A 13216-nucleotide genomic window follows, 5' to 3' on the forward strand; every position below is an offset into this window, starting at 1 on the left:
TTTTATTAATATTATACATGTCATCAGACCTTACCCCTGAAGCACAAAAAAGAAAAAAAAAAAAAAGAAAAAGAAAAACAATTTGAGGTATGAAAACTGAAAAGACATTTGCACATATTTGTAATGTCTTCCCACTACAATGACCAAAAAATTCAGTATAACTAAACAGAATCTACAGTTTGGGGATTATGAGGAAAAGCTGAACGAAGCAAACCTGGCTAATTGCTTTATAGCTTTGCTTCTCTCATTTGTGATAAAAGGCAGCAAAAGGTAATATGAGACTTGAGTTGTTTCCCAAATGATTGTGTGAATAATCAATTCAGCGCTGTGAAATGAAGTGTAGGATTTAAAGGTCAAAACCTGAAGTGATAACCATCCAAAAGCAGAGGATTTATCCAAACCAGCCACAATGATCTTCTGTGCTATTGAAAAACCGCTGCTCACCCAAGACATCTGAGATAGACAGACCATTGGCCACAGTATTTCAGCAAAACCCATGGACACGGAGGGTCACCCAGTGTGATGATCAGCTAATCATGTTAGCACAGAAGGGGGGCAGAATGAAAGAGGAGATTGGCTTTTGAAGTGGTTTAATTTTTGTTTAGTAGTGAAGAAATTTTTCTCCCTTCAGATTCTATTTCACTTCATGCCTCCCACCTTGAAATAGAAGAGTTGAGGTAATTATATAGCTAATTATTGTAATATAAACACTTGCTCCTGAAATATTCAAGCAAATTGGAGAAAGAGTGGTCTTTTAACTTGGTGATTGATTTAATTATTATATTAATTCGTGGTGTACATACTCCACTTGAAGCAAATCTAAAACTGCATATTGATTCACATCCGCCATATTAAAATCTGTCCTGAATAACGGGTCACAAGTGTTGTAACATCAAATGCCTTAAGTTAATACAACCAAGAGCTGTGTATGCCTGGCATTGGTGTTTGGCATTGAACTCTTTTACTTGTTCAGTTGTGGGAATGAAAAAAAGGGGGGATCTTTTGTTTGTTTTGTTGCTTTTATGTGTTGAATGGGGGCTGTTTAAAACCTGGCTTTTTAAATTTTTTTTTTGCAAAACTGTTAAAGGATCAAATGCTCTCACTGTTTCATACTATGTTCATTCCATAGTGTGTATGGCATCTAGAAAAGTGACATCTTACAAAGAAAGCCCCTTTGGACCATTCACTTCCACATCTGTCATAAACAGTTTAGGACAATGGAGCATCTTTTTCATGTTGGCTCCTAAAATGTTCTACCAAGATCACTTAATGTGCATTTCCCCTTTGTTCTAGGATAAAAAAGGGACACTGGCTCGTTAGCACTCATTAATAGGAGCATCGTGCTTATATGAAGCTGATATCTGCTTCTCATGCATTGACTTCTGAATTAAGAATACTCTTTCCACAGTGGCCTTGCTGCTGGACACAGAAGCTCAGTGCTTCCCTATCAGGAGAGTTAGCCTCTGCAGATGACATCTCATGAACCAGGGTGAAGGCTTCACAGCCATTAATGTCCAAAGAAATAATTTAATAGGGACACCATGCATCCTTTGGGCATTAGCAACTGCTTTTACTATTTGTTATGAAAATAGACTTCCCAAGAGTTTTGTAGTTTGGTTTGGTGTTTTCTTTTTAAACAAATGTCATTAGGGTTCAAAATCAATCCATGTAACAATAGAGCAGTAGAAATTGTAGTTAAATCTCAAGTGTCCCATTAAAATGTAACCTTAAGCTGGAGTTAACTGGAATAAAAAAGGTATCGTTTATATTTGGACCAGATACACTAATTTAATTTCATTGTACTGGGCTTTATTTCTTAGAGGGAAATGTAACAACTCTTTTTTTCCCTGTGCTTACACTTACCTCTTATACCAACAATCAACAAAAATTAAAAGTAAAGTGAAAAATAACTGACTTTTAAAGATCTAAGTCCTGAATAGTTTTATTTATTGTTAATGTGCCCATTGATGATAGGGAAATAGGGTTGCCCTCTTACAGAGGTGGCAGTAGCAATATCATCAAAATTCTTTCACTATCTTAATGCTCACGAGCTACAACATGAAATCCATCTAACCTAAAAATATCCAATGTGGCTGCCACTCAACTCAGATTGGAATGCCGACCACAGTCATATGTATCAATGAAGCCTTCCTCCTGAAGAGAAGCAGTCATTGTCACTCAAAGACAGGATTTCTTACACCATTCAATACCAAGCTAGTGGATCCCTTTCTGTGGAGGAGGGCCAGTGAGCACAGGAGGAGAGAGAAGCACGTGACTCCCAGAATGACGATTCCTGATATCAGAGAGCTGGTGACAGCGTTCAGCTGAAAGGGAGGCACACTCAAGGAACCTGTAAGAAGTGCACACACTGTTAGAAAGTTTTCAAGATGTGGCTATCTTGCTACCTTTGCACTATCCCCCAACATTACACTGGAGTATGCTATAATGTTTTAACTATAATTCCCCCAAAGATCCAAAATATGGTACAAATCAGAAGTCTGCTATCCCTTAGATGGACAAAACAAACCAAATCAAAAGTTAAAGATTCTATAAAAGCTGACCAGCACATCGCATATGGGTTTAAAGCTCTTCTGTGAATTGTTATTGCAGACTTGGCCAACTTGGGAACCTGAAGCTCATTTACACTAGTCAACTACAGTTTCATAACAGATCATCCAAACATTTTGAAACATAGCACTTTTATTTGCTAAGTAGCTTACCAAGCTGTGAATTGTTGGTTGGAGTCTCATCTGAGGAGAGATAACAGAAAAATAGAAGTGAAAGTGTCTCTACAAACATTTGCTTCTGTGTATTGTAACTCCATAACTTTTCAACTCAACCCCTGCTTACGTTCTTTGCAAACCCCTTACCCAAGCTCCATGGAGAATTCATGAATGAAAGCCTGTAACCTTTTTGTTTTCCCATTTTCTACTCCCTGTGAACTAGATTTCATCCTCAAATTGACAAATACGATCACAAAATATATTATACTGTATTCTTTCCTGCCAACTTTGTTTCATCATTTTCTCTCTGGCAGGTTAGTGAGGGCAGAAATTGTTAACAGCTATTACATTTTTAATGGACCTATAACCTGCCATTTGTTATTGTGTTGCAGAGAAATATTCATTATTTAGTGTCAGTCTTCTTTAAGTGTTGCCAATTTGCCTAACATAATCTGCAAAAACATCTTTCTGAGATCCAAGAAGATAAATTCACACTTAATAACTAAACAAAAGGCCAACTGGACTCCTGAGCTTGAAATGAAGTTCTGTTCGCATCTGCTAAGTAGAAGAGTGGGGCTGTTGACTTTCACTTTTCCTTGGTGAACGTAACAGAGACAATGAGCACATATACTTAGTTTCCCTGTTCTTATTGCCCAATTTGCAATCATGTTAAAAGTAACCTTTGAACTGCAACTAGAACATGTGTTTTTGTGATTGTTATTTAAATCATAAGGTATGTACAGTTGATTATGTATGGATTATACCCTTTTTTACACTTAATGCATGGGTAACTTTGTAACACCATAGAAACTATAAAGTACTATTCCATGTGTTGTCACATTTAATCCTCATGATAACCCTATGGCTTAGATATTACTTCTATCCCATTTTTTACAGGTGAGGAAATTTCCATCTGTCATTGCCTCTATGGAAAAATAAACATATAATAAAATCATGAGGCCAGTTCAGAGTCTTTTTCCTACAGTAATATAAACTAGCCAGGTATAGAAAATAGTTCATAGCTGAAATATTAATCTCTATAACCAAAAATATTTTATATACCCTGAGGGAATATTTTTTAAATATCTGTTCTGTTTCCTTTCAGACACTTGATTTATAGAAAAAAATACAGTTCCCTCATCAGGTCCTGAAATACAGATTTCAAAGTTAATATTATATTCACTCAGAGAACTCTTTACCTTATACATGGGCATTTAAACTGGGGATGCTTTCCAACGCACATTGGGAGTCATTCAGAGAATGTTTACAATGTGCACTGCATTGTAATAGGACAACAAAGAAAAATGACACTCACAGGAACATCCTAACCTCCATCTGACATCTCTATATAAAGGTATTTCCTCTCTCAGAGAAATAAATGGCATGAATCGACTGTGGTGACTCATCCAAAAGACTCCCATGCCCTGTTCAGAAAATAAGCTGGAATCCTTGTCACATGTCTTCTTGGAGGTATATTTCATTCCTTTAAGATTGCTTCGAATAGAAAGCTCCTTATGAAGTGTTCAGAATAAAGTCGAGATGCTATGACTACACCCACCCATGTGCACACACACACACACACACACACACACACACACACACACACACACACACACCACTACCACCACCACCACCATCACTACCACAACCACCACCACACTCTATTTTCTGCATCTTGAGGATAAAGGAATATCAAAACACCTGAAGTCCCATTACTATGCTCTTCTGAAAAAGCAATATTCCAGACACTCCCACGAACACTTTGCTATAAACAAAATGTTGGTGTATTATGACCAAACCCGTCATGTCCAATGAAAACACTAGTTCCCAGTTCCAACGCAGAAAAGGTGAATGTATTATGCAGCTGTCAGATCACTTCAATCAAACTGTTTGGATGCAGGTTGAAATTGTGTTTGAAGATCCTCTAGCAGAGGGCTGCACTTCTGTTTGCTGTTCTTGATAATCACTTATTCGCTGCGTTGTTGTAATAAAAAGCTCTGTCTAGCCCCAAAGAGAAGGCAGACGTTTTCCTGGAGTTTTAGGTCACCACCTGCTTCTATGTTTCCTCCAGTCCTTTTGGACTTGATGTGTACATATATGTTAAAAGAAAGGCATGAAGCCTGAAGGAGTTAGATAGGTTTCATTATTAAACCCAGTGAGCATCTCAGAGAATGTTCAGCTGTCTGAGGATTCATAGGCGAGAAGCGACAGAAGCAATACCACAGCTGTGTAAGCCAAAAATGGCATACACATTGCTAGGATGTGTTGTCCTCCCATCTAAAAAGCTATACTAAGTGAAAAGTGTAAACATCACTCCCTGAGAAGATATGTACAGAATAAATATTTCCCTTATCTCTAGCAAACTTTAAAAATGTTTAATTACCTATGCTGTAAAGTGAACCCCATGTTTTACATTTTTAAAAAAAGCACTAAACTCTTAAAAATTCCCATTACATAATGTGTGTTAATAGTCTGTCCCTGAACTCTACAACCCTTAAGGGGCAGCTTCATGGGTTAGTTTCCAGCAGAGTGCCTCTCCTATGTAGAGCCTAAATAAGTGTGCTCTTATCAATTACTAACTACCCATAAAACTCAATGACACTACTTAAACAAGAGTTTGTAACAACTTATGTTGCCAAAACAATTAAGTTCCCCAGCATTTGTAGCAGAGTTATTTACGACAGGCAACACTCTGCCATAGAAATGTAAGTATTTGGAAGCTCTTAGTGAAAATACTGCGGAAATGAACATTTTTTTAAAATAAATGAACTAACAAAAATGCTTAAGGTTGATGGGCAAAATAACCAAAGCAGATTTGATTTCATTAAAAGCAAAATAAAAGAAGATTCCTAAGATTTTTCAACTTGGTGAATTTAACCCAAGCCAGACATCTCTGGGAAAGAAGTGGATGCTCACTCAGTACACTGAGCAAGACTTCCAAGGATCAGGACTTTGGAGAGGGCACACTGAGCCTGAATTGGACCTATCTATAAGAAAACCTATCATTGGACTGGAGAGATAATTTTTAGAAGAGTCAAGCAGAAACTTTAGTGAGACAAAGGAAAAAGGCTAGCTCTGGCCAGGAAGCTGAACAAGAAGTTTACATGGGATTTGTCTGAGGGTAAGCATGGCCTCAATTCTGTATTCTTGTGGAGTTTTTAAGAGTGCGTGGATATTGTACTATTCCAGTGTTGATATTCTGAACTATAAACCAGGAGGCCATTTTAAAGACCAACCTCTTGCTACTTATCAAAACAACAGCAAAATAAAATGAGGCAGAGTGAGACAGGAGGACTCCAAAAAGTGCCTCAAAGATGCTCTTTCCAGGCTCTGTCCATGGAGAAAGCTAAGTTCTCACATGTCAGATTTAGGACATGCTTCATATGGAACCAGTTCACGAACCAGAAAGAAGAAGCTCCAAGCACGACAACACGGGCACTCGGGTAGGTGGCTCAAGCTTTCAGGCTGTACACTTTGGTGGCTTGAGAGGGAACGTATCAGCTAAGAGTGCTTGGCACTCTTTCACAGCATCCGAGTTAGGTTCCCAGCACTCAAGTCAGGCAGCTTACAACCGCCTGAGACTCCAGCTCCAGGGAAATGTGATGTTTGAGCCTCATACACATGTGCTACTTACAAAGAGAGTCTCACTCACATGCATAAAAATGTATTTAAAAGATGAGATATTATTTTAGGGAGCTAGGCATGGGACTGGTGAAATCTGGAAACCTGGATAGCTAGGGTTTGTTTGTTTGTTTTGTTTTAAAATTGTATTTAAATAATTTATTCAGATTACATCTCAATTGTGATCCCCTCACTTGTATCTTCCCGTTATGCCCTCCCTCTTTTACCCTATTCCCCTCCGCTAGGCCTGTGACAGAAGGGGACCTCCTCCCCCACCACATGGTCACAGCCTATCAGGTCTCATCCTGGTAGCCTGCTTACCCTTCCTCTGAGTGTCACCAGGCCTCCCCACCAAGGGGAAGTTGTCAAATAGGAGCCACCAGAGTTCATGTCAGGGTCTGTCTCCACTCTCCACACAACTGTGGAGAATGCACTGTCCATTGACTAGATCTGAATAAGGGGTCTAGGTTTACTGCATGCATTATCCTTGGTTGGTACAGTAGTTTAAGCAGATGCCCCTGGGTCCAGATCCACCAGCCTCGATGGTCTTCTTGTAGGGTTCCTGGGATAGGTAGTTTAAATAGGGCTTGAGGGCCTTCAAAAACTTTTGGTTTTGCTTTTTAAAAGTATCTTAGACTAACAAAATATTCAATTTTTTTTAATGTTTTAATTTTCTCGGGCTACTTAAGAAAGAAGGAGTGTTACTATTGTGTTAAAGCATCTATCCAAGAGGGACATAGAAGTCTCTTCTAAGGTTTTTATCTAATATAAAAATGACTCTACATATACATATTAAAATAAAAAATAGTTTTGTTTTGCCTACTCTAAAGCATTCCTAATTAGTTGGAATAAGAGCTGGATTTCCATCCAATATAATTCCATCACCAATTTCTGATAACCAGGTAGAGTTAAGACCTGAGCCTTCTACAGACCCCCAATAGTCATCTCCATTCAGACAAATCATCAGAGAGCAGAGACTAAGTGAAATTTAAAGTCCCATTAGCTTCTTTTTCAGTAATGGCTTGCTTACACAAACACAAGGAAGTGAATAATTAACTCGGTTTCAAATATTTTTTAAGCTAAAAGTACTTTTTACTTAATTATTTATGTATTTCATGGAAAACTTGCTTTTTTATTAGATGGGTGACTTTGGCAAAAGGTAAAGACAATTTAATTGAAAGATAATAACAGCCTTACAGCTAATATAAAATTGAGAAAACATTATTAGCATATAAACCAAAGGAAACTGTTCTCTTTATTTTTTGAGAACATTCGCAACTTCATTATAAAAGAACCTTTAAACTTACATTTTTAAAACTCTACATATTAAACACAAGGATTCATACACCCAGAGAATTGCAATAATAGGTGGTCATGTGGTGTTTTTAGAATAAAAGCTAGACACCGAGTCAAGTGTCTGCAGCTTCGGTTTCAGTGTAACTTACCACATGCCTGTTTACAGAATTAAATGCATACCCTTTGCTGCACCTCTGTGGTTTGTGCACAGACATGGGTGAAGAGAATGTTTCTGTCCATAAGAATGAATGTGTATTGACACTGTGTCCGTCTGCTCAACTAAACGTATGAGTGTGAATGTGTTCCCTGGGTAGCGAAGGAAGCGAGGATGCGAGTGGTACTGACCCTGGGAGACTCAACAGCGTTTAGTAGGATGGTTTATGAAGACATAGAGACTTCACGAGAGGAATCCGTGTTTTAGACCAGTAGGTTAAGAAAGAGTTTTCAGAACACAGAAAGTGTAGCTTTAGAAAGAAAGATGATGCGTTTTTTTTTAAGATACTATTTTTATGTATAATTGTGTTTGTGTGTATGTGTGTGCACACACAAGTGTGGATCCTGCAGTTATAGGAGATTGTGAACAACCACCTATCCCGAAAGTGGGAACCAAACTTGGGTCCTCTGCAGGAGCGGCGTGTGCTCTCAACTGTGGAGCCATAGCTTCAGCACCACGAAAACTATCTTACAGGAGCAATTATTCATTTGTCTGTTTGTTTGTTTAAATATACATTTATATTATTACACATATATCTGGGAGCCTGTTAGTATGAAATCGCCTCCTCCTGATCAAGTTCAATGATAAAACAGATAAGAAGGGAAGAAATAGTAGACACAGTGCTCACAGGCGGGCCACAATGGGGAGAAAATAAGCTGCAAGTGTAGATTGAAGGCACAGAGGTCATGAAACATTTGCGTTCTCTCTCTCTCTCTCTCTCTCTCTCTCTCTCTCTCTCTCTCTCTCTCTCTCTCTCTCTCTCTCTCTCTCTCTGTGTGTGTGTGTGTGTGTGTGTGTGTGTGTGTGTGTATAAAACCTCTGGTGTAAACACTGAGTTAATGAAAAACTACAGTGATAGTAAAATTGTTCACTAGTCTCACTGCTTACTACTGCTCTTTAGAAACCTGAGGATCTCCTTGGAGGACAAGTAACCAGCCATTTTGTATCCCTCTCCTGCTATAAATGAAAGGAGGGGCCTTCTTACCACTCCGAGTGATGATGGGACCAGCAGACAGGACCGCATTTCCGGAAGTGCTTTGCGGGGCCCAAGTGGTCCTGCTCTCAGCATCTCTCTTTTTTCTGTTGCCACAAATCTGAGGTGTTAATGAAAACAAATGAAATTGCGCACCAGCACAAAATTGTTTCTTTACGGCCATTTGGAAAGCAGATTATTTTGGAAGACACACCACATGTTTAATTTTATTCATTTCCTTCTGTGAGTTTATTTAATTACTCTGCATATATCCACTACAGCGTTTCTTCTCCTGCTTGGACCACATTTCTTATTTCTTCCCCGCTGTAATTGTGCACTGCCTCATTAGTTTACATAGCTCAACAGCTCTCCTGAAAACGAGCTGTGTTTATCAAACTTTGCCACTTTTATTTCTCTCAAGCCTTTAATAAATTCTTCCTTAAAGTGCTGGTCAGCACAGGCCCGAGGTAATACGGACTCTGCTTTTGCCTCTGTCTGATGCAGTGAGTTAAGAGCAAAGGAAGCAATGAGTTGAAGAAATAGCTTCACATGTAGGCACAGATTGGATATAAATATAAACATGTTAGAGATAATTTAAATTTGAAAAACTACTTACGTTGTTCTTGGGTTAATATTAATATAATTCTAGGGATCCTATCTGAATAAAAGTTCTGAATTTTTAAAGTTCCCTACTCACGATATCCATATTTTAATGCTGGCTCCATTCGATTTGATCCAGATCTTTCACAGACTCTGACTTTTAATTGAAAGTGTTCCTGGTCCATTGGCTCTAATCTACCATCTACAGCCAGCATAGCCTTTCTCCCACCTAGTTACATGTGTCTGTGATTTCTGAGCATCCTTTGGTTTGGACTGTCCTTCACACTTGTTCTTTGCACTGCATAAAGTTAACTTCCTTCCATCCTCAAAATCAGAAGCCAGATCATCTCCTCTGTCTATCCCTCCAACTGTCATGTCCTTTCTCAAAGAACAGTCATTCCCCCTTACAACCCATGTACTCCTCTGCCTTTGCTACTGTTTTTGTTTTGTTTGTTGCTTCTTTGAACATTCTTTCATGATCCTAAAAGATAAGCTGCTTGAATTCTAGCCCATGATAGCTTTGTCACTCCACCTGTAGCTTGGCCCAACCAAATCATAGTTCACACTGACCTAAGATTTTTCTGAGATCAGATAGTCTTTCAGCTTAGATTAATTCAGTGACTGAAAATAAAAGTGCTTATGAACTTACTGGCATAAGGAGGGGACAGTCATCAGCTCTGCAGAGCTTTGTGAGACAGTGCAGGAAGACAGTAGACATTTTCTGGTTCTTGTGTTTCACAAAGCGGAAGACTTCGAATGAAAACCGGCCCCTCTGGCTTCTGCCGTTTTCGATAACAGTTGTCTGAGGATCTTTGTCACAGCTGCATTTTAGGAAATGTGGAAATAGGACATCATTGCAAAGTACATAAGCAAATCAAGTAGTTATGACAAATGTAAACAGATCATAAAATGTAAGCAGAGCAGTTTCCGATCACAAGATCACATCAGATGTTAGGAGCACTGTACTATCCGAGGATTCAAAGGTCCAAATTACATAAAATAAGCATCATGAAATCACTATCCCATCACCACACCAAACTCACATGCAAACCTTATAGAGAAATTTTATTGTACCTATTTGGTGTCCTACCAAGATATATGAAAATAAGTTCATATTTGTAATGAAAATATTGTTATTTTAATCCATTTTTATATAAACCATGTTTTTAATTAAGTTAGTAGCTCATTCTTTTCATATATGTATTTAACAGAATCCCATCATTATTTTTAAACAACTGCATAGAGTTCCAGTGTACACATATGCACATTTTATTTGTCAATTTCTTATTCAGGTATAATTGACTCCTTTAATTACTTATTATAATCAAAACTTAATGAATATTCTAGAAGCAAATCATTTTTAAACATGTACAAAATATTACACATATCACCAAAATAATTTAATATATCGCTTCCTATTAACGTTTCCTTTTGGATATATTATATATAATATATTCAAATATGTATATTAGTAAATTGGTCTCCTCTTGAGTGATAGTAACAAAGAAATATCCCCATATAATTTTAATGTACACTATTCTTACTGTAAATGAGTTTGTCTCTCTTTTCATATACATTTTAAACTATGCACTTCCTTTGCCAAAATTCAATTGTGGCCTTGGGCTTCCTCTTTCTGATTCATAAAATATTTACATGTTCAGGAGAATGGTTCCTGATTTAGTACATATATTGTAAGTTGTCTTATCTTGTTGTTCAGCTTTATTTCAAAGTTTTCAAAGTGTTTTATATATTTCATCCTGTTATTTCTAAAGCTTCATTTTATGCATTTTAAATTAATAATCAATTTGGGGTTTATTGTGCTGTATTGAGTGACATATAGAATTGAAATTTTTTCTTACAGTTATTCATCACCCAGAGCTTTTCTTTTCTTGTTTAAAATCCTGTTTATCTCCTCTCATTTGAGACATTGAATTCTCCTGTTCTGAGATCTACTTCTAAAATTGCCACTCAATATTTCCTGTTCCTTTTTAGCACAACATTGCATCCTTCGCTGTGACATCTAGTGGGCCGTCTTGTCTGCCTCACTCCCTACCTGACACTTTGCATGTTCTATATATCAGCAAGCCGTGTTTCCTTCATCTCATTAGCCTGTGGCTGATGACTTTTTTCAAATAATCTCTTTCCTAGTGTATTTTAAATTGTTAATGTATTTTCTTTTTAAACCCAGGTGTTCATTCTGAGTTTTAGAACTTCCAAGTGATAAGGATATTCTGTTTTATGACATCACTGTAATCGCTATCTCTCAGTATATACATCAGTGTGTGTGTGTGTGTGTGTGTGTGTGTGTGTGTGTGTGTGTGTGTGTGTTTATGGATGGACATACCCACAGAGTCCAGACGTTGAGCTGAAATGCCTTCCTCAGTCATTCTCCACCTTATTATTTGAGACATGTTCTCATTTTCTAATCTCAATTAAGTTTCCTGAGAAATAGTCTCCAAATTTTATTGGATCTTTGACTACGTCTTTCTCAATGTCTTCTAGTTCCCAGTTCTGGAAGCTTTACATTTCATCTAGCACTTCTTTTCACTGTCAATGTGATGGTTTGTTTGTTCCAGTTTAGGAAAGTATTCTTAAATTATATTTTTAAATGTTCTATTATTTTGAATTCTGTAAGAGATACTACATTATAATATAATTTATATAGGTATTACATTATAACATAATTTATACAGTGTATATAATATATACACACAATATACATAAATACGTGTTTTTCTTCCCTCTACCTATCTTTTTGTCTGTCATTTCTATACGTCTCCTTTTCATCTTTATAGTTGTTTACTTTTATTGACATTCATTATTTTTACCTTCCATGACTTGTGTTCTATTTCTATGTGGCTCTACTCTGTGGCCATAGTATAGTCACAACTGTTTCCACCTTAAATTTGTCCAGTTCTCTTTTCACATCTTCATAGTTCCACCTTCTATTTTTCATTTTCTTGAGTTCTAAGAATTTGATCCTGTTACCAAAGTTGCCTCGTAAGAATTTTAAAATGAGTCTCAAGATGGTCAGTTACAAAAGTTTTCTGTTCTATGGCATTTCTTTCTGGTGAGTTCATATTTAAAACTCTTTTCTCTGACATCTTCAATAATTTTTCAATACATTGCAACATTGCAAAAAACCGTCTGCCTGTGATTATGGTTCCTGTCTGAAGTATTTGGATTTAGCTGGACTTGTTACTCTCAGAGGCTACTACAGCCAAGCAGAGTGGTAACAAGCTAACAACTTCCTTCATGGCTTCTTCAGCTCAAGGGCTCAGGGCTTCTCTTTTATAGCGATAGAAGTGTTAAACTACATTGCTAAATTTCCTCTGCCTGGCTGAGCTTTAAGAAATTCAGAGAATTTCTTGACTACCCTGGACTCCAAGAGTAGGGAAGGACATTAACAGTTGAGTCTTCTCCCTTTCTAACAGACCCCTTTGCTTCCATTTAACAAGATCTACCATTGTGGAGTCTCCAGAAACTCTCCCCAATATCACTTCTGATGGTCCCCATCACTGGCAGCTGTTGGACCTCAGCCCTGCTTCCACTATCTTCAATTCAGAAAAAAATCCTTCTTGCAACATTTCTAAGAGTTGCTTCCATAATTTGCCATCATCAGCATCCCTCTTTTACTCTCCAAACTTTGCAATGAGAGACCTGAAATGATTCAGAAGTTGCTACCATATTTGTTCCAAAAGTCTCAGGATCATATTCCATATAATTAGCTTGTGATCATTATAGAAATGTCGGAAAACAAATGTCAAATCAAAATAATACATAATCCAT

General features: G+C 37.4%; 1 protein-coding gene across 1 annotated transcript in view; it reads right to left on the reverse strand.

Moving 5' to 3' along the window:
- Positions 1-2174: 2174 nt before the first annotated feature.
- The window catches only part of Zpld1 (zona pellucida like domain containing 1), a 37184-nt gene continuing 26142 nt past the window's right edge, over positions 2175-13216 (reverse strand). The window contains exons 7-10 of the mRNA XM_051150046.1: positions 10077-10248; positions 8840-8948; positions 2721-2750; positions 2175-2350 (exon numbers count right to left, since the gene is read on the reverse strand). Of these exons, the coding sequence (XP_051006003.1) occupies positions 2175-2350; positions 2721-2750; positions 8840-8948; positions 10077-10248 (487 nt within the window). The remainder of the gene's footprint in view (positions 2351-2720; positions 2751-8839; positions 8949-10076; positions 10249-13216) is intronic.

This window comes from Acomys russatus, chromosome 8 (assembly GCF_903995435.1).
Source record: "Acomys russatus chromosome 8, mAcoRus1.1, whole genome shotgun sequence".
Lineage (NCBI taxonomy): Eukaryota > Metazoa > Chordata > Mammalia > Rodentia > Muridae > Acomys > Acomys russatus.